Source organism: Mixophyes fleayi, chromosome 12, assembly GCF_038048845.1.
Source record: "Mixophyes fleayi isolate aMixFle1 chromosome 12, aMixFle1.hap1, whole genome shotgun sequence".
In the NCBI taxonomy this organism is placed as follows: Eukaryota; Metazoa; Chordata; class Amphibia; order Anura; family Limnodynastidae; genus Mixophyes; species Mixophyes fleayi.
In genome coordinates this window covers 23483014-23509114 of record NC_134413.1, presented here as the reverse complement: position 1 = coordinate 23509114, position 26101 = coordinate 23483014, and the positions used below count along the sequence as shown (strand labels likewise).

The following is a 26101-nucleotide window of genomic DNA, read 5'->3' as shown; positions in this document are numbered from 1 at the left end:
TTCTATAAACAGACATCTATCTCTTCTACTACATTCTGTACACTACCACCTGAATGACTGAGTTGTTGGACTTGGCGACTTGGGATAGCTGGGACCATAGAAGGTAGGGGAGGAATCCACCTATACGGAGTGAAACTGTTTTGCTTAAATAAATAGAGGGAGAGTTTACATGATTTTGTTAAATTTCAAACCTATTAACCCTCTTACCTTTATTTTATTTCTCCTATTGCCCAAATCCAATGTACAATTCTGAATTCAAGTCTATAGTGATGGTAATGTGTCCATGTTTATATGTAATGGAGGCAGCCCTTATAGTGGGCTGAGTCACCAGTCATGACCATGAAGCCTATTCATTTACTAGGAACCAGGTAGCAATTCCTGGTGAATAAATACGCAGAATACTGGTTTGGCCCCCAAAAATATCTGCCTCCACTACTTTAAGGAGACGACACACTTCAGTCGTGTAAAGGGATACATTGTGCCTTGCTAATTAAGTATGCAAGAAATATTGTAATATTATACTAATATAATATAAAACATATAACATGCTCCATCAGCTAACACATATGTGTTTCGCGGTGGAGTATTTTTAAGCTGAGAAATTTCGTGTATATGGATTATACATAACCAACAATTATCTGATCTATACGAGTTTTACAAATTACTAACTTGAATCTCAGAGCTGATATCATTAATCCACGAATCCACTGTTTTCTGAATTCTAATTTTCTCTGCTCCACTACTGAAAAACAAACAAACAAAAACAGAAAAGGTATTATAAGAAATTAAAAAAAGTAAACCGTATGGCCCAGCAATATATGTATCTAATAAAAAACAAATACAGTACATGTTTTGATATGGAGCATTAGAACAAATTGGCACAAAGCACCAAGTACAGTGGTAGATATAACATTACACAAGCCGTAGTTCTTAACATACTAATAACTATGCAAAATTTTTCAACAAAAAATATGATGTTTATAGCTACAAAATAGTAAAATAATCTACCTGTAGACCAGAGTATTTCCCCACATTTCACTACGATTAACCAACAGTTTAAGAACCTATGACACAGATAAGTTAAAGTGCACCTTTCGCCTACGCAGTGAACAGTTTGTTGACAATTCATTAGAAGCTACTGTCATCACAGAGGCAAAAAAACAGTGTATACATTCTTTAACATAACAAAATCACAACTAAATTTGCAAAAAAGAAAACAAAAATTATAAAATGGGTCTGCTCGGTGCTCCATGACACTCCACCCAAGAAGGGCCAAACTCCCTGATTAATGCGTCGTCAGCTCAGAAGATACCTGGCCATGGCCCACCGCACACTCAGAACTGGCCTGCCTAATGGGGTATTGACTGAGAGGAAGCACTGCCTCATTCCCTATGCTCCTTGTAGAGTACAATCAGGGGTTCAAATTATGTAAATAGTCTCCATTTAATATGAAGTATGGGCAGCACAGTGGCCTAGTGGTTAGCACTTCTGCCCCACAGCACTTGGGTCATGAGTTCGATTCCCAACCATGGCCTTATCTGTGTGGAGTTTGTATGTTCTCCCTGTGTTTGCGTGGGTTTCCTCCGGGTGCTCCGGTTTCCTCCCACACTCCAAAAACATACAAGTAGGTTAATTGGCTGCTTTCAAAATTGACCCTAGTCTCTTCCTCTCTGTCTGTCTGTCTATGTCTGAGTGTGTGTCGATATTAGGGAATTTAGACTGTAAGCTCCAATGGGGCAGGGACAGATGTGAATGAGTCCTCTGTACAGCGCTGCGGAATTAGTGGCGCTTTATAAATAAATGATGACGACGATGATGATGATGAAGTGATAGAAGATGTTCAAGAAAAAGACATTCAGGAAAGTTGTAATGTTAATGTTACCTGTTTGAAGCCAAAGTACTGATGAGGGAATACATGGCTGCCCCATTCTTGGCCCGGATAATGGCATCTAAATTGTCTTCAAGGACCTTCTTATTATTCTGCACTTCTCTTAAGACGCGCTCAGCATCTTCAAACATTGACTTTGGAGGGTCCACAGCCGATCGCCAAAAAGGATGTTGTTTATATAGAGAAGTGGAGGGAATAATGGGCTGCTCCCTGGGCTAAGGACAGAGCACCGTTACATTCATGTATGTACATTATTAAATGGTTGGCTACATTTGGACATCCCCTTTCTCTTCCAATAGTGTCCTCCCCCACACCTACTATTATCCGTTTGCTGCCATCACTTCCTGGAGTCCTGTAATTAATGTGGACAGTAGCGGTGCCACGTTACTGATAGAGGCTCCGCCCACAGCATTCTGTACCATGATGCTCCAGTGCTCATGTGACCATGACTATAAAAAGGTAAGGACAAGGGTTCTGGCAGGAGAGACAAACGGGAAGGTGGGATTGGTGGGCTCCTATTGAAGGAGAAAGCCTTTTCCAAAAGTGCACAACCTCCGTAACAGTCATAGATTTAAATACAGGTGAAATGTACACTATTCTAAATATCACCCATGGACTTCAGTGGAACCAGTGACCTGTTGTATGCCCAATTTTTTTTTTAAAAAAAGCACCTCTGGTCAAATTGCTTTTTTTCAGCAAACCTCTAAGTGAAAAGAAGGTAACGCAACCTCTGCAGTGTACAAACTTATTGTTTATTTGCTGAAGTTAACAAATTGGGAAAAAATAAAACAGTGTGTGTTGCATGTGCAAAAGTTTGGGCACCCTTAAGTCGAGAAATTGTCACATTTATTTATTTTACTAGGCCTCAAAATTGATTGACTCATTAGGCCTTAAATGAAGCCAAGTGACGATAATTTCACAGTTGAATAATTACGCTGACCCTTCTAACCTCTCAGGATGCTGCCCCTACTCACAACAACCATAGTCTCCTCTAAGCTGCTGATGGAGAAATTGAAAATAAAGAGCACGGACTGTTACAAAGCCAGGGAAGGCTATTAAAAGAGATCTAAATTCTTCTAGCTTGACATTTCCAGTGTCAGATACACATCATTAAGAAAGGGAAATTAAGGAGAACGGATGAAGGCAAAGGAACATCTGGAAGACCCAGTGAACAATCGCTGATACAATCGCCCAAGCTCATCAGTTATGCAACGCAGAAGCCACATTTCACTGCAAAGTACCTGCACAAATGTTTAGCCGACACCGGATCAGTCGTCCACAGTATAGTGTCGTTCACACAAAAATGATCTGCATGAAAGATCTCAGGAGAAAACCTTTCCTACGACCTCACACAAAAACAACTGACATTTTTGAAACAATGTGCTATGGACTGATGAAACATGAAGTTAAGTTTGTGGCCACAATCACAAAACAGGCAAAACATTTGAAGAACAGAACACCTTGCCATCCCATTAAGCATGAGGGTTGATCTACTTTGCTCTCGAGTTGAGTAGCAATCAGTGGTACAGGTAATATTGTCTAGGTGGAAGACAGAACGGATTCAACTAAATGTCAAAATCCCTCAAAGCTAATGTCCCAGGGTCAGCATAGTGGTTGGATATTTCAGCAAGATGGCAATAAAAAAAATAATCACACCTCAGAATTAACCATGAGGCACTTACAGGCTTAGGCATGGTCTTCACAGTCCTCAGACTTCAATATTATTGAAAATCTGTGAGAAGAACTATGAATATTTCTGAGCTAGAAGAGTTCTTCAAGAACGAGAGGGAAACAATCACTTAAGAAAGACTAGAAATACTCTTACCTTACTACTAGAAATGTTTGGAAGCTGTGATTTCTGCCAAAGAAAATGCTACAAAGTAGTGACTGACAGGGTGTCGAAACTTTTACACAATTTGTTAAATTCAGCAAATAAATTATATCTGTGCATTAAAATATGCAGACATTTGTCACGTTTAAGCCTGTACCCTGCAGAGGTTGTGTTATTTTTTTATTAACATAAATCATGCAATTTGACCAAGGCTGCCCAAACATCTGCAACTTTTGTATTGTGCAAAAAGATAGGATACTTGCTTGACTTTACCATACAATGACATTTGGACAAACTATCTCAGAAACATGGGTCAGCCCTTGTTTTTATCAGCAAGAAGTGCCATGCACCAGATATACTAGGATTTACTATCAAATTTACTACCCAATCATTCTATTTTTCCAAACATAATGGGCCTGATTCATTAAGATGAGTAAAGCATAAAAAAAGGAGTAACTTTGCACCTGGGCAAAACCATGTTGCATTGGAGGAGGAGGAAAATTTAAAATGTGGAGACAGATTTATAGTTTGGATAGGACATGTCCTACATCAACTTTAAATTTCAGTGTAAAAATAAAGCTATCAAGTATTTGTGCTCTACATGACAAGACAGCCAGTATTTTCCTTCTGTGCCAAATAATAAACTAATTTGCACCCCTTGTATTGTAATACGGTTTGTCAAAGAGGAAACTTACTCCTCTTTTCTAGCTTTGCCCTCCTTAATGACTCAGGCCCTATGAGAGTAAGTAAAGTGGATGCATGAGATAGAGGCAGAATGAACACAAAACTGCTACGTGCTTGAAAATTCAACGACATCGGTGATATTTACCCATAAAGTAGCTACTCAAACCACCTCCATAGCCAGGGGAAGGGTGATTGGCACTAATATGGGGTAAATAGGCTTTTCTTGCACTAGCCAAACGGCTGATGCCCTGACCATATGTAAGTGCTGGGACCCTGATAAATAAAGCAAACTGAGGGGATGGTAAGGGTGAGCCTCAGTATAGAGGGGACTTACAAAAACTGTTGTTTAAAGTGTGAAAACTCTAGTAAACAAGATTCACATAACTGGGGGCATTTAACTGTATATTCAAGGACCACCTTTGTTTAGCTATCTACAGGCCAAATTGGAATACCATCAGTAAATTACATAAACCAACAACTATCAAACCTGCATCAAATGTACAGAAGGTTGACCAGTGTCCTATTCATGTACTTGTGGTTACCACCATAAAGACCATTACTCTACATAAAAACAGACTTCTAGCAACATACCTTCATCTCATCCACTTCACATTTCCACTGTTTTGCATCCTTAATCAAAAAAAAGAGAGAGTTTGTTAAAATCTATTTGATAAGAAAAACACAAAAAACATGCAAGACAGACTTTATTCGCCCATGTAAGGTTACCTATTATTCTCCAAGTTTTATATTGTGAAACCTGGATCAGTCCACTACATACTCTAGGGTACAGGATATAAAAAATAATAGTTTGGGAACAAGGGGCCTGATTCATTAAGGATCTTAAATTAAGAAGTATCTTATTTAAGTCTCCTGGACAAAACCATGTTACAATGCAAGGGGTGCAAATTAGTATTCTGTTTTGCACATAAGTTAAATACTGACTGTTTTTTCATGTAGCACACAAATACTTCATAGCTTATTTGTACACTGAAATTTAAAAGTTGATATTTGTGTGCTACATGAAAAAACAGTCAGTATTTAACTTATGTGCAAAACAGAATACTAATTTGCACCCCTTGCATTGTAACATGGTTTTGTCCAGGAGACTTAAATAAGATACTTCTTAATTTAAGATCCTTAATGAATCAGGCCCAATGTGCCCAAGTATCTGATTCAGTAGTGCTCCTGATTTCGAAAGATTCGAAAATCTTTTGTTAGTTTTTTCGTTTACATATACACCCCATAATACAAATATTTACCAAGTATGTTCATCTACACTTAATAACTCTTAATGTGCGTTCATATATTCAAAAGTATCCCGGAATCTGAAAAAAATCCTAACAAGCTACTCTTCATGCCTTTAAATGTTTTTTTTTAATAAATATCTCCTGCTAATTTTGACCTGTTGCCTTGTACTGTACCTGCCCCCCCCCTATTTCCCCTCCCAATTTTACTCCAAAAAGAAAACAGAGAAATGTCATTCTCTTTATAATGTTTAATGGTATAATGTACATACATGTTTCTTCAATAGATACAAAGTTCAAAAAAAATCTCTTATTTCTTTTGTATATGTTTTATTCCTTATTAAAACTTATAAAATTATTATTAAATTATAACTATCTGGGGTACCGTACATGTATGAAAAGATGGAGAATCACGGATCTAGAACGTGCAGATTGGTAAAACAGTTTATAGCAATGACTTTAATACCAGTCTTAGGTCTTTCTAGACGCTGTATTTTCTAACATGCATCAATGCAGACCACTATAGACTACAGACTACTATAACTAAGATCATCAAATATGTACAATACATGAAAAACACAACAAATAACCACATTTTTTTATTTTTATTTATTTATTTATTTTTTACACAAAATACTTTGGACTCAGAGATCTATAACCCATGAGCTCTCCAGTACTGCTAAGAATGTTACACAACAATCAATAATTGTTTATACTTCATTAGAAGGAATATTGCTTTAACAAAAACTGCACCTAACCATCACAGTACCATTAAGGACACTTGTCACCTATACACACTGGAGGAAGTTATTATGTGGGATGAACAATATTCTGGAAAAGTCACTAGGAATTAGTGGCATTACAGAAAAACTGGGAATGCAGTGTTGAAGAAAACCATTCACATCAATAAAGCATGTTAGACATGGGTGTTATATTGTTGTAAAGAAGGTACACAATACTAATCAGTAAAAGTCATTTATTTAATCACTCTTTTTTAAGGATTAAATGAGATAAATGGAAAAAATGATCTGTTTTTATATTTTGTCTATAAACCTCAAACTTTCCACATAAATTTTATATTCTGTATGTGAAATATGAACATGACAATCTGCTTAAGATTGTACAATGTTGACTATGGGAGAAAGGCAAATGTGGATAGTCTGCAGGAGGCCGGACCTGTCATTTCTCACCTTCATCATATCCTGCATTTTCTGCTTTAACGTGTTCAAGTCCTGCAGCACATCACTGGCCTTCTGCACCGCAGTACTGGATGACAGAGTGGTACTAGGACAAGAGGCTTTAGCACCTCTGACACCATCATTCTGGAGAAAGCTGAGATAAGAAAACATATATAGCATTATGGTCTGCCAGAATAACACAACAGTCTCTCGATTTCAGTCCTGTCCGTCACATTGTCTGCTCTTACCTTTATGTTTGTTACTAAACTTTGTGCTTTAATCTATTTGGGATTCAGATCTGCAAATTAAGTGATTCATCTTCAACTCTGCCCCCAAACGATCAGCAGATTCAGAACACTTGAATGAGCATTTTATTTTCAGTTTACATAATGATATATTGACATAGAACAACAGCTAGTAGTGTGAGCTAATAAGTGAACATGAAATCCTCACATACAATGAAGACAGCGACGGGATAAGCTTTGCAATATGCTGTATGTCTAGGTCATTAGCTCACAATCCTGGATCCCTTTTCTGTCTACATCTAGACTTTACTTGTTCAGCATTGTCAGCTCAGTGTACGGAGACCACTAATGTCTTTCTTAGCATCTGCCTTCTATACGACAGACGTCAGGTGTGGAAGGAATATGATGAGGACCAAAGTCCACATGTATCAATTCACTCTTCATCTATTTATATAGCGCCACCAATACTGCAGCGCTGTACAGAGAATATCTGTAATTTACCTTTAATTTATCTGTAATCAGTCTCTGGCCCATTAGAGCTTATGGTTTTAATTCCGTAAAACACACAGATACAGAGACATAGACTAGGGGTCATTTTATCTGCAGCCAATTCTACTGCTAATATGTTTTTGGAGTGTGGGAGGAGACAGGAGCACCTGGAGCAAACACGGGGAGAACATACAAACTCCACACAGATAAAGCCATGGTCGGGAATCGAACTCATGACCCCAGCGCTGTGAGGCAGAAGTGCTAACCACTTTGCCACCGTGCCACCCTAAACTATTAATACAATTAGCAACATTTATAATACCAGCTGCTTTCTTTTCATCTGAATAATATTTTTAAATCGCATTTTTTTTTTTTTTTTTGGGGAGTTTTGCAACATTGCACTAGAGAGATACCATGGATGTGACAAGTGGCTTAGAACACTACTTTAATATGCTTTGCTTATAACAAAACTATGGTGCTTATGCTGGAACAGAAAACAAAAAATGACCACTTGCCAGGTAGTGTAGAATATGTGCCGTAATCTAGAGGTTTTTGTAATAGGCCACGTTGCAGGTTGTTTCACATACGTACATAACATATGAACAGCAGACTTGAGTTAATAAATAAATGTTATGCTAGTTGCACAATTTCTCCGATATCGCAGAACTCACACAAGTTCAGCAGCTGAGCTGGTTCTATAAAGGGTGCTCAATGTCTGTACATTCCCAGGTCACAGTCATCAGCACACAAATAAAACTGTGGCAGTAAGTTATGTCATAAGTCTGGTTGAAATTTAAATGGAGTTATATATGACATCATTATTAATAATAAAAGGTAGTAATTAATAAGTTACATTGGTATTAGAGGTCATCTACCCAAGGCAGAGTTCACAGAAATCTTCTGATTGTCAATATTATCACAAGAATATACTAGTGTAAATATATATATATATATATATATATATATATATATATATATATATATATATATATATATATATATCTATCTATCTATCTCATTACGCAATCATTGCATATTATACCTGTAAACATACACACGAATAAAAGTGTCAAGAGAAGGTGAGATGTGCATCAATCACACAGCACAGTAACTCTCTGCACCTGGTCTTACAGTACTGCCCACACTATGCGATATCTACAGTAGGAATATTTCATCGCTATGTTGTATCTCATTACACTGAACAGTCTCTTTTAGTTCCAGTCCTCGCCTTGGAAGGGCTCCAGCTAGAATCAGACACACGGCAATCTAAGCAGACACAATAAACTATAAGCAGCCCAGACAACCTGCAAAACATGCCAGCAGGTCATTACTTCCCCTGTATCGGTAAACTTGGAGCGCAGCCAGCTCTATGCATCTGCCATTAACGCACTCGACTGACATAAAGTTGCTGAAGCACATTTACCTGATACAATTTCAGTCGTTTATTGCTCTCTGAAGATATCTGTGAGATCAGTCTACACAACAGTCACAGAATAAACTGGCAGTGCAAGGTGTGGATGAGCATAATGTGATTCAACTACAATATGATGTTTTGAAAATGTATATTATTGTTGGCTCCATAGACCTGGTTACCTGCTGTGGAAGGATAAGGTCCAAGACAAAACTCAGGGGACATAGATCACTACATTCTACTTTGTATGCTCTTATTCTATGTTACTTTTGTGAGGAATCAGTGTGCTCCGTTATCTCTGTGTGTTTAGGTCTGGATCCTAAGACGTTTATTACTGTCTGACATCTTCTGAGCATGTGCAAACTTCCCTTCTTCCTCTGTGTAATAAAATCAACCTCATGGTTAAGCCACATGTACCTGAGCTCCTGTATATCACAGGGCACCACTCACCGAAGGTCACAGTGTTATCATCAGCATCCCTGCCATAAATCCTTTGCCAACAACTTTGTATGTTTTTATTAAACAAGAAAATAAAGTGATCCAGTATAGCAAAGGTGAGAAGGGTCATGTAGGTTTTTGTGTGTAGCAGTTTTTGTTAGTGTGCGAGAGAGAAATACATAAGTCTTGGTTTTGACATTGCCATATATTGACTCCTGTGGTTCAGGTTATACAATGTTTCTTATAATGCACCGACTCCTTAATAAATATTAATCTAGATTAATATAGACATTTGTGCTAAGTAATGGATTAGAAGATAACTGTTTCACTTACCATATCAACCAGCAGAACACATCCTTGTTACCAATTACCAGTCTTCTTTCACCCGTTATTACGGCCTGGGTTTGATCACCCAATGCCATAATTATATTTTACCAAGCATTATTTAAACACTGTCTGAATCACATATGAACAAACAGTAGCTAGAATAGAGGCCTATTTTACTAATCACACTGGGTAATACCACACATAAACCATGTGCCTCTGACAAGGCCAATCTCACAGAACAGCCCACACATAGGGGTGTAGATTGCAGCACTCTAACCACTCAGTATATGTCATCGCTCTTGATAATGAACAATGTTCTCACCAGTACATACTTGTATCATTAGGTACGAATAGAGCAAGTCTCATCCTACAGTTCTGGGTCCTAACCTACCACCCAAACCATCAGTATTACAACCAGGTGCTGGATAAATGTGTTATTCCTACAGGGTTTGCTTACCTGTCGTTAAAAGGCCGGATGTCAGTTGGTGTCAGATTTAAGGGTGTGTGTGTTTTATACCCCGATCCAGACGCTGGAGTGCCGTCATGTCCAAGAATCTGCTGCAAAAAACGCACTTGACCTGTGATGTAAACAGTTTATAGCGAGATGTCACATTCATAAATTTCTTATTTGAACAACAGTTATTCCAAGTTTTGCAGTGACTAAATAATCGACCAGACAAAATAATTGTTTATTAATTTGACACAAGGTGTATTGTATGTAGACTGGCAACACGAAAAACAATCACTAAGGGCTAGATTTACTAAGCTGCGGGTTTGAAAAAGTGGGGATGTTGTCTATAGCAACCAATCAGATTCTAGCTGTCATTTTGTAGAAAGCACTAAATAAATGAAAGCTAGAATCTGATTGGTTGCTATAGGCAACATCCCCACTTTTTCAAACCCGCAGCTTAGTAAATCTAGGCCTAAGAGTCATTTATGAACAGTAACAGTGGAGATGTTGCCTATAGCAACCAATCAGATTCTAGTTATCATTTATTTAGTACATTCTACAAAATGACAGCTAGAATCTGATTGGTTGCTATAGGCAACATCTCCACCTTTCAAAACCCCCAAGGTCTTTTGAAACATACATATAAGAGTGATCTAGGCCTAGATTTGATGATTGGAAATGTTCAACAAAAGGAGTAGGGAGAAACAATACAATCATTATATCAAATTCCAAGTTACTACCACTTTATTAATTTAAACTTTTTCTGGACATCCTTCATTACATGGGGCGATTTTACATTCATACATTGGTTGAGATGTGTCTAGAGATGGGCTTTCCTGCAGAAGTGATAATTGAAGGTGTAATGTGTGTCCCATTAGAACTATAGGCATTCCAGACCATTAGAAGTATAGGATCTCCGTGGTGGAGGGACATGAAAGCTGCAGGATTTAGTAGGATGGACTGAGGAGCGTAGAAAGACCAGGTTTACAGTTGTCTGATAAGATCCCAAGAGGTACACTGAAAGATCTTCATGATGGTACTGTGGGTTAGTGGTTAGCAATTCTGCCTCACAGCACTGGGGTCATGAGTTCAATTCCCGACCATGGCCTTATCTGTGTGGAGTTTGTATATTCTCCCCGTGTTTCTGTGGGTTTCCTCCCACACTCCAAAAACATACTGGTAGGCTAAGTGTCTGCTTTCAAAAATTGACGTGTGTGTGTGTGTGTGTTAGAGAATTTAGACTGTAAGCTCCAAAGGGACTGATATGCATGACTTCTCTGTGCAGCGCTACGGAATTATTGGCGCTATATAAATAAATGGTGATGATGATGGTAGTCTGAACCCCCTCATTTAGAAATTTTATATAAACCCCATTTACAATAAAAATTGACGTGTGTGTGTGTGTGTTAGAGAATTTAGACTGTAAGCTCCAAAGGGACTGATATGCATGAGTTCTCTGTGCAGCGCTACGGAATTATTGGCGGTATATAAATAAATGGTGATGATGATGGTAGTCTGAACCCCCTCACTTAGAAATTTTATATAAACCCCATTTTCCATAAAATCTATCCCCCCCCTTCTCTATGTCTGGGAGGGTTGCTCTACTGTCAAAATAACCAACGTCTAGCTGTTCCGATTGTACGTCTTTAAGCAAGGTGAGGGAAGGGGGTTTCTTTCACTCTGAGTTGTTCAAATGTGTATAACGTGCCATCCGGATCAAAAATATAGACATAGCTGTTGATGTACTATTGATTTACAAAACATACGATTGATGCCCCCCACTTTCAATATACTTAGAGAAGGTTGTGGCCCAGATTACACACCTGAACTTGCTGGATTTTGGGACTCCTCTACACCATCTTTTCCTACAAATGCTTTTGGAACCGGCACATCCATAGATATTGGTACTGGTGCAGACCTGCGGGGAGCTGGAGTCTCTAAGGGGGAGTTCCCTGATTGATGTGTGATCTCTGCGGCAAAAAAAACAATTCATAGTAGATGATCTTTTACTCTCAATTTGTCAAATGTAAAAATATTATTATGTAAATAAAAAGTAAATAATGATGATGATAATAACGGATGACAGTTTTAGAAAGCCTCTATTGTTATATGCACGCAGATGATTAAGATAAGTAGATAAAGATTGATAATACATTCATTTAATATTCCAAACATCAAATCTCGAATTTCGATTAGTACAAGCTCCACTCATCCAACTCCACAATTAATAATAAAAAATAAAAAAAACAGACCTCTCTCGCTGCTCTTTGGAGGTGCAGTTTTCAGTGGCAGATTGATGGATTGCGGTGTAGGAGCAGTAACTGGCAGATGAGTACAAACTGAAGCTGTAGATTCCTTGTGACTGGTGCTGGCTTTGATTGCAGAGTTCAGAAACCGGGACTGATATACACATATGGTTAGGATATATTTACACAACAAAAAAATAAAAAATAAAAAAATACCAAAAAAAAATAAAAATACAAGGATTTAAACCTTGGTTAATTAGGTTAATAGCTATCTGACCAAATGAACCCTAGAGGTAAATGTATTAAGCTCCGGGTTCTTCAACACCCGCGAGTTCTGCGTTTAAATTTAAAGCGGCGCTGCCTTGTAAAGGGAAAGACGCCGAACTCGCGGGTGTTGAAGAACCCGGAGCTTAATACATTTACCCCCTAGTGTGTTTTTGCATGTAGTAGGGCATATAGGGGCATATTCAATTCCGATCCGATCCGCGGTAACGCGCGTTACCGCAGAAAATGCGCAGTACTGCCGGTAATACGGTACCGCAATAATGCAGATTTTTGTTCGCAGCCCGTAAATCCACGTTATTGCGGTACCGCGGATTAGGTTCACGGCTGTACCGGCGCGATCCCGCGGATCGGGATCGGAATTGAATATGCCCCATAGAGTGTAAAGCTCCACTGGGACAGAGAAACATGTAAATAATTAAAATATGTAGGTGCTATATAAAAGAACTGTTAATAAACCTCCTTTGAAGCTCGGATACAAATAAAATGGATCTCAACATTTGGAAAATGTATCATCAGCCCATATTGCATTAATACAAAATGAAGTAGTGGTAAACTCTGTATATTGGTGCACTGCATACATACTCCATCTGTACGCACGAAGGGGAAATGGAACCTACTGCCGGAAAACCTTGTGCTCCATCTTTTTTGGACATTGTCAAAGAAAAGTTGATGATCAAACCAGAAGATAAAAACTGAGAATAATGCAATAATGTAAATAATACAATCCTGCAGTAGAAAGGCTGAAATGAAATCTACTGATAGAGGGGAAATGTCATATATGTGCCAGGTCATGACAGCATATTCATAAGTCATCGTTTCTGGAAGGCAGAGTATGAGCCAAAGAAAACAAGCACAGACCCAGCCTCACCGTGATAAGACTGCTCACACCGACATTACAGTAATTACACTCTAAGACGGGTCATTAAACAACAATCATTTCTAATCACAATTGTATAAACATCTGGAATTAGAAAGACGAGGCTGTAGTTTATATACAAACACTGTCCTAAGGAGTACAAAGGACTACAGCATCCAACCACTGTTCCAGCTTTACTAAACACTAATCATATGACGTCAATGCTTTTCCCGCTAGAAATGCAGCATTCATAACTATTGAATCGCTACCACAGGGAGATAAAGACGAAGGGGAAATACACCACCCCTGTTACAAGTGAGTGATTCAGAATTTAGGGACTTCCTAGCTGGAGTGCAGCATGTAAATCACTTCTATGTCGCACCACCCTAGGGGTCCTTTAAGATTTTGCCACAGTTCGTGTTGTAGATGCCACGGTCTACTTTCAGCAGTTCTGTGTTGTAGGGGATCAGAGTGAGAGGAGAGCATCAATGGCGATGGGGAAGAAGAGACAGGTGTGCCCAGAACCCAACCCAAAAAAGACATTTGCGATAATGTGCACAGTATTCTACTAAAATAATAATTATAATTATTAATTATTATTAAGAGACCAGATTATTCATAAAGTCAGTGTCCTAAAGAATTACAGTTTTGGCGTTGACATTCAATCTGTTGTACAATCGAAGAAAATACAGTCATTTCACACAATTTCTAAAATAAAATTAGGTCCATCACTAATTTCATGTGGATTTCTTTACAGGAAAACCGACTGTATGTTGTTTTCAATATTACTGTCATTTTCCCCTCTGTCACACTGGAGAATACACAGAACTGGGACGTATGGAAACAGCTCAGCATTTACACACTTTAACAAATAGTACGATAACGTGTTTCTCATAGAATAAAGAATGCATCACATGTAGACAAGTAGGAAATAAACCTTAGCAGAGATAGTGATTAGCACTTCTGCCTTTCTTTATACACGCACAACACAGCGAGCATCCCAGAGACCTATATACAACAGAGAGAGCATCCCAGAGACCTATATACAACAGAGAGAGCATCCCAGAGACCTATATACAACACAGCGAGCATCCCAGAGACCTATATACAACACCGCGAGCATCCCAGAGACCTATATACAACAGAGAGAGCATCCCAGAGACCTATATACAACAGAGAGAGCATCCCAGAGACCTATATACAACACAGCGAGCATCCCAGAGACCTATATACAACACAGCGAGCATCCCAGAGACCTATATACAACACAGCGAGCATCCCAGAGACCTATATACAACAGAGAGAGCATCCCAGAGACCTATATACAACAGAGAGAGCATCCCAGAGACCTATATACAACACAGCGAGCATCCCAGAGACCTATATACAACAGAGAGAGCATCCCAGAGACCTATATACAACACCGCGAGCATCCCAGAGACCTATATACAACAGAGAGAGCATCCCAGAGACCTATATACAACAGAGAGAGCATCCCAGAGACCTATATACAACAGAGAGAGCATCCCAGAGACCTATATACAACAGAGAGAGCATCCCAGAGACCTATATACAACAGAGAGAGCATCCCAGAGACCTATATACAACAGAGAGAGCATCCCAGAGACCTATATACAACAGAGAGAGCATCCCAGAGACCTATATACAACAGAGAGAGCATCCCAGAGACCTATATACAACAGAGAGAGCATCCCAGAGACCTATATACAACAGAGAGAGCATCCCAGAGACCTATATGCAACAGAGAGAGCATCCCAGAGACCTATATACAACAGAGAGAGCATCCCAGAGACCTATATGCAACAGAGAGAGCATCCCAGAGACCTATATGCAACACAGCGAGCATCCCAGAGACCTATATGCAACACAGCGAGCATCCCAGAGACCTATATGCAACACAGCGAGCATCCCAGAGACCTATATGCAACAGAGAGAGCATCCCAGAGACCTATATGCAACAGAGAGAGCATCCCAGAGACCTATATGCAACAGAGAGAGCATCCCAGAGACCTATATGCAACACAGCGAGCATCCCAGAGACCTATATGCAACACCGCGAGCATCCCAGAGACCTATATACAACAGAGAGAGCATCCCAGAGACCTATATACAACAGAGAGAGCATCCCAGAGACCTATATACAACACAGCGAGCATCCCAGAGACCTATATACAACACAGCGAGCATCCCAGAGACCTATATACAACAGAGAGAGCATCCCAGAGACCTATATACAACAGAGAGAGCATCCCAGAGACCTATATACAACAGAGAGAGCATCCCAGAGACCTATATACAACAGAGAGAGCATCCCAGAGACCTATATACAACAGAGCGAGCATCCCAGAGACCTATATACAACAGAGAGAGCATCCCAGAGACCTATATACAACACCGCGAGCATCCCAGAGACCTATATACAACAGAGAGAGCATCCCAGAGACCTATATACAACAGAGAGAGCATCCCAGAGACCTATATACAACAGAGAGAGCATCCCAGAGACCTATATACAACAGAGAGAGCATCCCAGAGACCTATATACAACAGAGAGAGCATCCCAGAGACCTATATACAACAGAGAGAGCATCCCAGAGACCTATATACAACAGAGAGAGCATCCCAGAGACCTATATACAACAGAGAGAGCATCCCAGAGACCTATATACAACAGAGAGAGCATCCCAGAGAGCTATATACAACAGAGAGAGCATCCCAGAGACCTATATACAACACAGCGAGCCTCCCAGAGACCTATATACAACACAGCGAGCATCCCAGAGACCTATATACAACACAGCGAGCATCCCAGAGACCTATATACAACACAGCGAGCATCCCAGAGACCTATATACAACACAGCGAGCATCCCAGAGACCTATATACAACACAGCGAGCATCCCAGAGACCTATATACAACACAGCGAGCATCCCAGAGACCTATATACAACACAGCGAGCATCCCAGAGACCTATATACAACACAGCGAGCATCCCAGAGACCTATATACAACACAGCGAGCATCCCAGAGACCTATATACAACACAGCGAGCATCCCAGAGACCTATATACAACACAGCGAGCATCCCAGAGACCTATATACAACACAGCGAGCATCCCAGAGACCTATATACAACACAGCGAGCATCCCAGAGACCTATATACAACACAGCGAGCATCCCAGAGACCTATATACAACACAGAGACCTATATACAACACAGAAGGCAACACTGAGAGCATAAAATGCAAAGAGCAATCTAGTGATCACCAAACAATACAGAGAGCATCTGAGTGACCCCATACAAAGCAATGAGCTACAATTAGAGGATCTCAGCACATAGTTACTGAGCGTCAGGGCAGTGCTACCAGTGAATTCAACGCCCCAGCTGAAGACGGCAGTGTCAGGGAGCATCAGGGGGTTGGAGGCCCAGTCCCCCTATGGCAAGGGGCCATACCCCAGTGGGCCTGACTGACCCTGCCCAAACATGCTGCCACCTTGGCATGCAAATCCATGTGCTCACTCATGAAAACAGGTGCACAGGCTCTAAGCTGGGCACGAGGCATCACAAGAGAGCATTCGCACAGCAACTTTACACGCTTGGAAATGAGCCTCTGAGGAGGTAGAATATACATATATTAACGTCATTGCAGCAAGGTTACTCCAATACAATTTATTGCCATCAACCATATACTGAGGTATAACAAGCCGAATCAATCTACAACTCTCAGCTGCTTGAGAGTAGCATGCTTGGACGTGTAGTTCTACAACAGTTGGAAAGCCACAGGTTCCCTACCTCCCATGGATCACCCTGCCTGTGATGAGGAATGTGCAGTATACCTGCATCTCCAGATGTTGTTGTTGGAGCTTCTCCAGATGCTGAAGTCTCTGCTCGGTCAGCTGGGAAAGCTGCCGCTCCAGCTCGCTCACTCTCTCCGGATGATACGATCTTTCTAGTGGCTGACTTTGGATCTTGCTCTGCTGCTCTGTGAGCTGTTGCAGCTGCCTGTCCGTCTCCTGGAGCTTGTTAAGCAGTTGCGATACAGAATTCACTTGGGCCTCCAGATCACTCTGAGCCTAGGGGAGCAAGGATGACAGATGACCTCAGCTGTTACATCAGCAATCAGATGAAGAGAGTGACAAGCTAGCCAAGCACTGATAGGACAACAGCTATTTCTATATCACATCTGTATGTTGTGTTTCTGCCATGGTGACACTGTCCAGAGTTTTACAGTCATTTCTGTGAATTGCTTTCAAAATATCACCTTATCTTTCTGGTTCTAACTAGTTCATGGAATTTCCTGAATTTTTTACTCACAACTTCTTTGTGGCAGTAAAACTTATCTATAAACCAATATGTAGAATTACAATGTACCCAGTATTAAAGGAGGACAGGCTGCGTTAGACATGCGGATATAATACACATCATGTATCTTCAGCATCCAATTCTGTTCTATTAGAAGACATCCTGTATGTTCTAGTACACTCCTTGCTGATTAATATAGGAGTTACATCCATTGCTGGACAGCAGTGATTTTACAGGTTATTAAGGTCCACCACAACAATGTGGACACAATTGCTCAAACAACAGCGAAACATTGCTAGTCATGTAACTGCACGCGGAGAACTGCTATACAGATACCCACAAGATCATGTGAACTTCACACCTTTTGAAGCCAGTGTCCTCTACTCGGCAACATTTGTTTCTGGCCTATAACCCACTAAAACTCATGGCCATCGTGCCCGCCGACATGGCTACCCGCTGTCATCTCATTCGCCTCCTCTCTGTGTGCCCCACCGTGACTCCGCTCTCCTCAGTGAGGAAGGTTAGGGTTAAGCTGGGGGGGGGGGGGGGGGGAGTCTGCATATGGGAGAGGGCGAGGTAAGAATGGAACTTAGGGATTAGTGTATTACCTGGGAAAGAGTTACTTTTAGATGTAACGCTTATTTCAAAGTCCACTTAACGATACAGAGGTTAATGCACAGAAGATGGGTAAGGGTGGACGGAAATCAGGGAGGCATGTCACTGAAAAGAAAGACGAAAGAGGGGTACAGAAAGTGTCCCGCTGCCTAAAGAGGAGCACGTGACATAGACAGGAGAGAAAAAAAAGGAACAAGGAACAGTACAAAACAGAAATCAATATGGAGTAATGCCAAGCTCTGCAGAGAGCACACAAGAGCTCACATAGACAAGTCTGCAAGTGCCGGGATTACTGCTAGACGGGCAAAACATAAAACAAGAATGAGCGATGGCGGGTAAATAAACTGATACTGTGAAGGGGGAGGGCGGTAATTACCTTCAGGACAGGAGCGGCAGCAGCGATGGCTGCAGCGGTGGCAGCAGCGATAGTAGCAGAGTGGATCCCACTGCAGTCTGGATACCTCTCAGCGGCGCTTGCAGTCTTTTTACCTTTACTTGCTACATCCTCCAGCAACTGAACACGCACTGCTTTAGTGCCAGGACCGCTCTGTACTCTGTGTTAATGGTAAAACAGATTCTCCTTAAACAGAAACTAAACAAGAACAACAACCAAAACTAGAAAAAAAAAGAACTATGGAAGTTAGATAAAAGAGGAAAATCTCCCGTATCTGCACTATCACATCCTGGTGGGGTCTGTGATGGTCTGAGCAGGAGATCCTCTGTCCTGGTCAAGGCTGGAAAGGCCTTGACTACCGCATTAGATGTTTAAAAAAAGTCCATCCCAAGAGGAGAGAGGATCTCCTGCTTACACCAGGCATCGCAGCACCAGCCAGATGGGAGGATCGGGGGAGTGCATGTAAGTGACATTTTATCATCTTGCATATGTCCAACCAAGACTAAATATTAGGTAAAAAAAAAAAGCACAAAACAGTCCACAATGTTCGCTTTGTAATGGACTCTACAGTAAGTATAACTTTAATTGACAAATCAGAAGTACAGTGACTGCTTTTTTTTTCCTCGTTTAATACATTATTCATGGTACATCAGCATAGACAGTAGAAAAAAGATGGTCCCTACCAAGTTTATAGTATGACTAGCTGGAGACAAGGAACTAAAATGCACTATGGCAGGAAAGTCGATAGCCAGATAACCACTGTCCAGAAAATCTACAAAACATGGCAAAGCCTTAACCAATGCGCATGAGTACAAATGTATAGCGAAACAAATAACTAAAGTTATCAAAAACTTGAAACAGCTACACTATATAAGAAGTGTGATGTGCAGCTATGCCCAGTGACAGAAGAGGTAACACTGAGCGCTGTCAGGACACTGTTCATTAGGAAGACTTACCTTTTATTTAATGCGGCCAAAGAGGTTTCTTTGTGACCGGTGGTAAACTGCGAGATCTGAACATCTTTAGCTTAAATTCAAAATAAAAAGAGTGTCAAAGATCATTCATGCATTATGAAACGTACACCGCTTAATAGTAATCATGACATATTATTACAATTATTAATCTGCACATAAAGAGAGATGACTGCGTTAGTTAGTAGACATGAGTAATCACAAGTTTAGTTTACACTAGTAACGTATAAATGTGAGGTTTATTTTTGTGCATCAGTAACTTACCTTTCTGCAGGTTGCCCTCCTGTGCGTTCTTCATCGCTGCTTTCTCAGCTCTATTGTCTTCAAAATGTTTTGTCACAAGAACCTTTTACACAAGAGAAAGAACAATCCAATGTAACAACACAGCAAGCTTGCATTACAAACATGTATTGACTGTGTTATTTTAAAAACAACTATCGAAAAACAGATTCCTGTATTTTGTCATCACTAAATTGACGAGTCCAGACAAGTTTCATCAAGTTACTAGCAATGTCGCAAGGTACACCTGAAGAGAACACACGGGCTATAGAAAAGCCATCACACCAGATTCTGTATAAGAAAATACTATGTTTTTGTTTGTTTTTTGTATGGTCTATGATCATAATTCCAGCTGATCACTAAATAAGCATCACTTAGTAGCCCCCATGAACCATAAATAAATAAAAATTATATATATATATATGTACACACACACACACACACACATATATATGCACAGGGAGGGGGCAGTACTCTCCATTAACACTCTTCCTGAGCATTTTGGAGGCACTGTTACTAAATGAATTTGGTGTAAGTGTGCAGAAACAAGGATTGTTTTCTATGCAGAAGACCTCTTTTAACTACAGTGGAAACTCCTTGAATGCCAATTCTATCCTTTAAATAAAATTATGCAGCTGACAAACATTTGTATAGATTCAATGATAGAAAATGCAGTTTTTAGAAAATTTTAATCTCCCTAGAGAAAAATGCACCTTTGCTATCTTCAATATAAAAGGAGTAGTCCTTTCCTACCTTTGGAGATGAAGAGTCATTCTTGGTAGCAGCATATTTCTGTATCATGGAACCATTTAGAGCATCTATAACGCAAGTGGGTGGAAAAAAATGGAGAATTTAGGAGCCAATCAAATCAAATCAAATATAGGAACTTTTAAGGAGCCAGGGAAATGTGCATACGTTGACATCGCTAGAAATGCCGCCTAAAACTTAGGTTTCAGCGCTAATTTTTACTTTTTTAGGCACGCTGGCTGCCTGGCTCCTGAGAATTCATTCAGCCCTGATCCGTAAAGTTGAATAGTTGTACATTTATTTGGAATCAACAAAAATACAAAACAATATACAATCCATCCAACATAAATGCAATCCCTACTGACTCTGGGATAAAATGTAATTTGTAATCGGTTAGTACCAGCAATTCCAATAAATTTGAAAGCAGCAATGTAAATACAAAGCAATCACGTAATAATTCTAGTTTGTCAGTGGAACTATACATGATTGTAAGCTCCTATGTCTAAAGCCTTCAGTAACTCATTTTGACAACATTATATTTACAATATGTTTGGAATCACCAATGTTCTGCATTAGAAATAGAATGTGCAGGTTTTCTCAAGTACCCCCTATAGGCCATATATTGAAGATTTCCTTAATCATGTAAAAGGAAATTAAACTATTTGACAGGGCAGATGATAATACCATCCATTCGAACAAAGGGAAATCCTAAAATATGACCTGCTGGAGTTACTTGAAAACTAATCTGTCAATGGAAAATCTTAAATGGCAATTTTACTAGAAAATAAAGTCTATGTGATCATAAAGTTTAGCCATAAATTATTTCAACCACATGTATGACGTAGACAACTGGTTTACTATATATATATATATATATATGTAGACACAAGATATAAACACTGGCGCTCAATGCAGTATTGTATAAATGAAGTGATAAAGTTAAACCCACATATACACCTCTTCCATGTGAGGAGGCAGCCTTCCTTCAAAACTCTGGCTGGTAAGGCCGAAAATAGATGTGGTAGGTGCAACAGAAGGAGGGCGCAATAGTGATGTCAACAGATTATACTGAACAAAGTGGGTACAGAATAGGTTGGCATAAGGATGTGATACAAATCTCTGGGTTGGTATCCAACAATAATGTAGTTGAACCAGTTCACAAATCCAAACGCTAGACAGAATGTTCAAGCATGACAGTCACTGATGTAAAGATAGTCAATTTCTAATGCCACAGTATGAGGTGTGCTAGCTAACCATATGGAGCTCGTTGAACAGAAGTAATACTGTTTGCGATTCAACAGATAGACAGGATTAAGTGGAATTGCGTGTACCGATACAGTTCACCAGATAACAAATCAAATAGGTGGGAGCGTACCAGAAAGTAAAATAAAACCAGCTTATCTGTATCAGGGTCTCCGACAGGAAATCTCAGCTCCGTCTGGTATGTCAGGAACAGGCAAAACAGCAACTGCAGTATACAGTAGTTCTTAGCCTCAGGCAGCCGTCCCCATACAGTCACCGCTCACAGTCTCCAATTAACCGTAATAGTAGAGATAGAGGAGCCATATAGTGTAGTAATTTATGTACAAAAAATTTATTCAGAAATCATATAAATGCACACTCACATTTAACAAGATAATAGTAAGCTTATCTGTAATTAGGCAGTAGGTCAGCTTGTACCAGTATGGATCCCTGGAGAGCTTCACAGGTATTACCAACGATCTCCACACAGAAGTATCAGGGTATACCCAATAGATGTCCAGGGTAGTGGTGTGACCTATACAAGCTTATAGCTAAGTGATGGGGCCTCAACGCGTTTCGTCTTGACAGACTTCAAGAAGAAGTCTGTCAAGACGAAACGCGTTGAGGCCCCATCACTTAGCTATAAGCTTGTATAGGTCACACCACTACCCTGGACATCTATTGGGTATACCCTGATACTTCTGTGTGGAGATCGTTGGTAATACCTGTGAAGCTCTCCAGGGATCCATACTGGTACAAGCTGACCTACTGCCTAATTACAGATAAGCTTACTATTATCTTGTTAAATGTGAGTGTGCATTTATATGATTTCTGAATAAATTTTTTGTACATAAATTACTACACTATATGGCTCCTCTATCTCTACTATTACGGTTAATTGGAGACTGTGAGCGGTGACTGTATGGGGACGGCTGCCTGAGGCTAAGAACTACTGTATACTGCAGTTGCTGTTTTGCCTGTTCCTGACATACCAGACGGAGCTGAGATTTCCTGTCGGAGACCCTGATACAGATAAGCTGGTTTTATTTTACTTTCTGGTACGCTCCCACCTATTTGATTTGTTATCTGGTGAACTGTATCGGTACACGCAATTCCACTTAATCCTGTCTATCTGTTGAATCGCAAACAGTATTACTTCTGTTCAACGAGCTCCATATGGTTAGCTAGCACACCTCATACTGTGGCATTAGAAATTGACTATCTTTACATCAGTGACTGTCATGCTTGAACATTCTGTCTAGCGTTTGGATTTGTGAACTGGTTCATATATATATATATATATATATATATATATAGGTGACTATGGTTTCCAAGTTGACAACAATGATCAGTAAACTTAATATGACAAGCTGAGATATGGTTGCATCATACTTTGGCCACAGGGTGTCAGTGTTGTATCCTTATAAACAGCAGAAGTATATAGCAGTGATCAAAAGTCAGCAAATTAAAGTCTGCAGAGTAACATACCTTTTGTGCCTAACATTAATAGAAAGATAAGATGCAAATAAAACCTACATATAATATTTAATGCAATAATTAAAGCTACATCAAGCATTGCATAGTAATGAGCAAATACTGATTAGATTTAACATGCCTGAAAGTTTCAATCACCATTTTTACTAAGGTTAACTATTTTTACTTTAGAAGCACACACATTTGCCATGGGCTTATTAAAATCACTGAAAATGTAATGCAATCTTTGAAAATAATAATATCTATGGTATATAACAAGCGATTGGCAACCCGCTCCTATCTAGCTGTTATGGAACTACAAGTCACAGCATGCTATGCCAGCTTGAGGTTGAAGATCATACTGAAAAATGCAGTTGCATGAAAGCTCAAAAGTGCCATGTTGGTTAAGAATAGGGACAAGCACAGTATAGTGTTCGGTATTTCATAGGTAATTGTTGTGTAGTCATACCTGGTATACCATCCATTTGGGTGAATTTGACAGCAGGATACTTGTTAGCTGGTAGAGCTGGGGGGACATATGCAGGATCCCACTTCTTGAAAGCGAAATCTGGGAAATGAGCTGGTAACTCCTGCAGTCTCTTCACCGAGATGTGCACTTTGCTCCCCTCACTATCCTGGGACCTTGCAGGGAGGATGCCAGTCTCCCCCTGTCCACTATTCCTCATTGATCCCCCAGAGGGTCCCACTTGACTGGGCTCTATTCTTCCACTACAAGCCGCCAAGTGATGACAACTCTCCTGCCCACCCCCTGCCACTACTGCCTTACCTGGGGCACCTAACACCAGCTGGCTGCTCTGATCTCCCTCCAGCTCCCCATTGGCAGTAAGGTGCCCCCTGCCCTCTGCTGCCCCCTTCCCCTGTGACCCAGTCAGCTGCACACTAGTGGAACGGATCAGTACATCACTAGCTGTAGTGCTGGCCATAGAATCTAAGCTAATGTCCGAGGCTTCCTCCCACATGACTCTCTTGGCACTTCACCCGCCCCTGACCAGCCAGCGGGACAATGCCCTCCAGGGACTACTGTTACCCGGTCACTTCCCGCTGCTCAGCTTCAAAGCATCAATCAGGGGGAAACAGATAGAAGCGGACAAGTGTTGAATGTTTGGCATTAGTTCAGTAAAAGAGAATGACACTGTGATAGATAAGATTCTACAAAATGAGGACACTGTAGTCCTGGCAGCGGCCATATTTTCGAAGACCAATATCTATTAGGAACACATAGAATGTCTTCACTAGAATGTATTCCACAGCGGGGACAAGAAGGATTCATCTAAATCGTTCTCTTGTAATTAGCTCTTTCGTTGCTGGGTGCTAGTTACCTACAAACAATAACGGTTAGAAAGTGTGTGCAAAGATTGTGTTCCGTGCAGAAACATTGCAGCTGGAGCACCATTGAATAAGTTTCATTTTCTTTACTGCTGTCAGAGCCATTGTGAAAAATAATGTAATATCCACTAATGTCTAAACAGAAGTACTCCTTAAGAGTCTAAATCAAACCAAAAACCTGTTTCATCTCAAATGATGTTTTTATTTCACAGGTAAATAAATGATGATTATAAAAACTGGTGTATTAGTTAAAAAAAATATGTGGCAACTCATAGCAACCATTAAAATCATGTCATTTTTGTAGTGCAGTTTAGAAAATGCAATGAGTAGACAAAGAGAAAGCCTCAAAATATTTTTCATGGCCACCAGTGTTAATACCAAGCCCCCCTTTCCCATTTATTTAATTTACTCCCTTGTCAGTATTGAATACATCCATTGTAACAAATACAGCATATAGAACATTTAGGGGCTGGTGTGAAGTAGGGCACAACATGGGCGTAAATTACTCTTGTGCCCGCAAAATAGCGTATTTTGCTAGAAAGCGCATACTTGTGCCAACTCTCCCGGAATGTCCAGCAGACTCCAGAATTCTGCGTTAGAACTGGCAATTCTCCCGCATCCTGCTTGTAGTGAACCTAAATGACGCGATTCACCACAAATCGCGTCATTTAGGTCCACTACATGCAGGTAGTAGTCCCCATAACAAAATGATTATCTCATCGTGGGGACAAAATGACGTGATCTGCTGCACCTCACTCCCTTCCGCCATCCCACAACGCCCTCCATCCAGGGTCTCCCAGAGTCTACCAATAGAAAGTTGGCGAGTATAAGAAAGTGTTAATGATCCTTCCACAGTTTCACCTACGGAACCCTTGTTGCGACTTTTACTTCCTCTAGATCAGTGTTTCCCAACTCCAGTCCTCAGGGACCCCTAACAGTGCAGATTTTCTAGGTCACAAGTGAAATAATTAGTAGCACCTGTGGATCTTTCAAAATGTGTCAGTTAGTAATGAATACACCTGTGCTCCAGCAAAGAGATATGGAAAACATGCACTGTTAGGGGTCCCTGAGGACTGGAGTTGGGAAACACTGCTCTAGTCATCTCGATTTGCATCCAGCTCCGCATTTGCAGCA

The 26101-nt window shown here is 40.2% G+C and overlaps 1 protein-coding gene across 5 annotated transcripts in view; it reads right to left on the bottom strand.

Moving 5' to 3' along the window:
- Positions 1 to 24898, bottom strand: part of KIAA0586 (KIAA0586 ortholog) — a 170600-nt gene extending 145702 nt beyond the window's left edge. For 3 of the 5 annotated variants that reach the window (XR_012680255.1, XM_075192980.1, XM_075192979.1), the window contains exons 1-13: positions 24090 to 24898; positions 20912 to 20976; positions 20144 to 20225; positions 19865 to 19934; positions 18891 to 19068; positions 17434 to 17670; positions 12439 to 12586; positions 12010 to 12156; positions 10193 to 10313; positions 6838 to 6979; positions 4995 to 5033; positions 1883 to 2103; positions 670 to 742 (exon numbers count right to left, since the gene is read on the bottom strand). Coding sequence is in view for 4 of the 5 variants with exons in the window: in XM_075192980.1 (XP_075049081.1) it covers positions 670 to 742; positions 1883 to 2103; positions 4995 to 5033; positions 6838 to 6979; positions 10193 to 10313; positions 12010 to 12156; positions 12439 to 12586; positions 17434 to 17670; positions 18891 to 19068; positions 19865 to 19934; positions 20144 to 20225; positions 20912 to 20976; positions 24090 to 24600 (2034 nt within the window). In the remaining variant the exon portion in view is untranslated. The remainder of the gene's footprint in view (positions 1 to 669; positions 743 to 1882; positions 2104 to 4994; positions 5034 to 6837; positions 6980 to 10192; positions 10314 to 12009; positions 12157 to 12438; positions 12587 to 17433; positions 17671 to 18890; positions 19069 to 19864; positions 19935 to 20143; positions 20226 to 20911; positions 20977 to 24089) is intronic. The other 2 variants (XM_075192976.1, XM_075192977.1) reach the window with 1 other exon arrangement.
- Positions 24899 to 26101: the final 1203 nt, after the last annotated feature.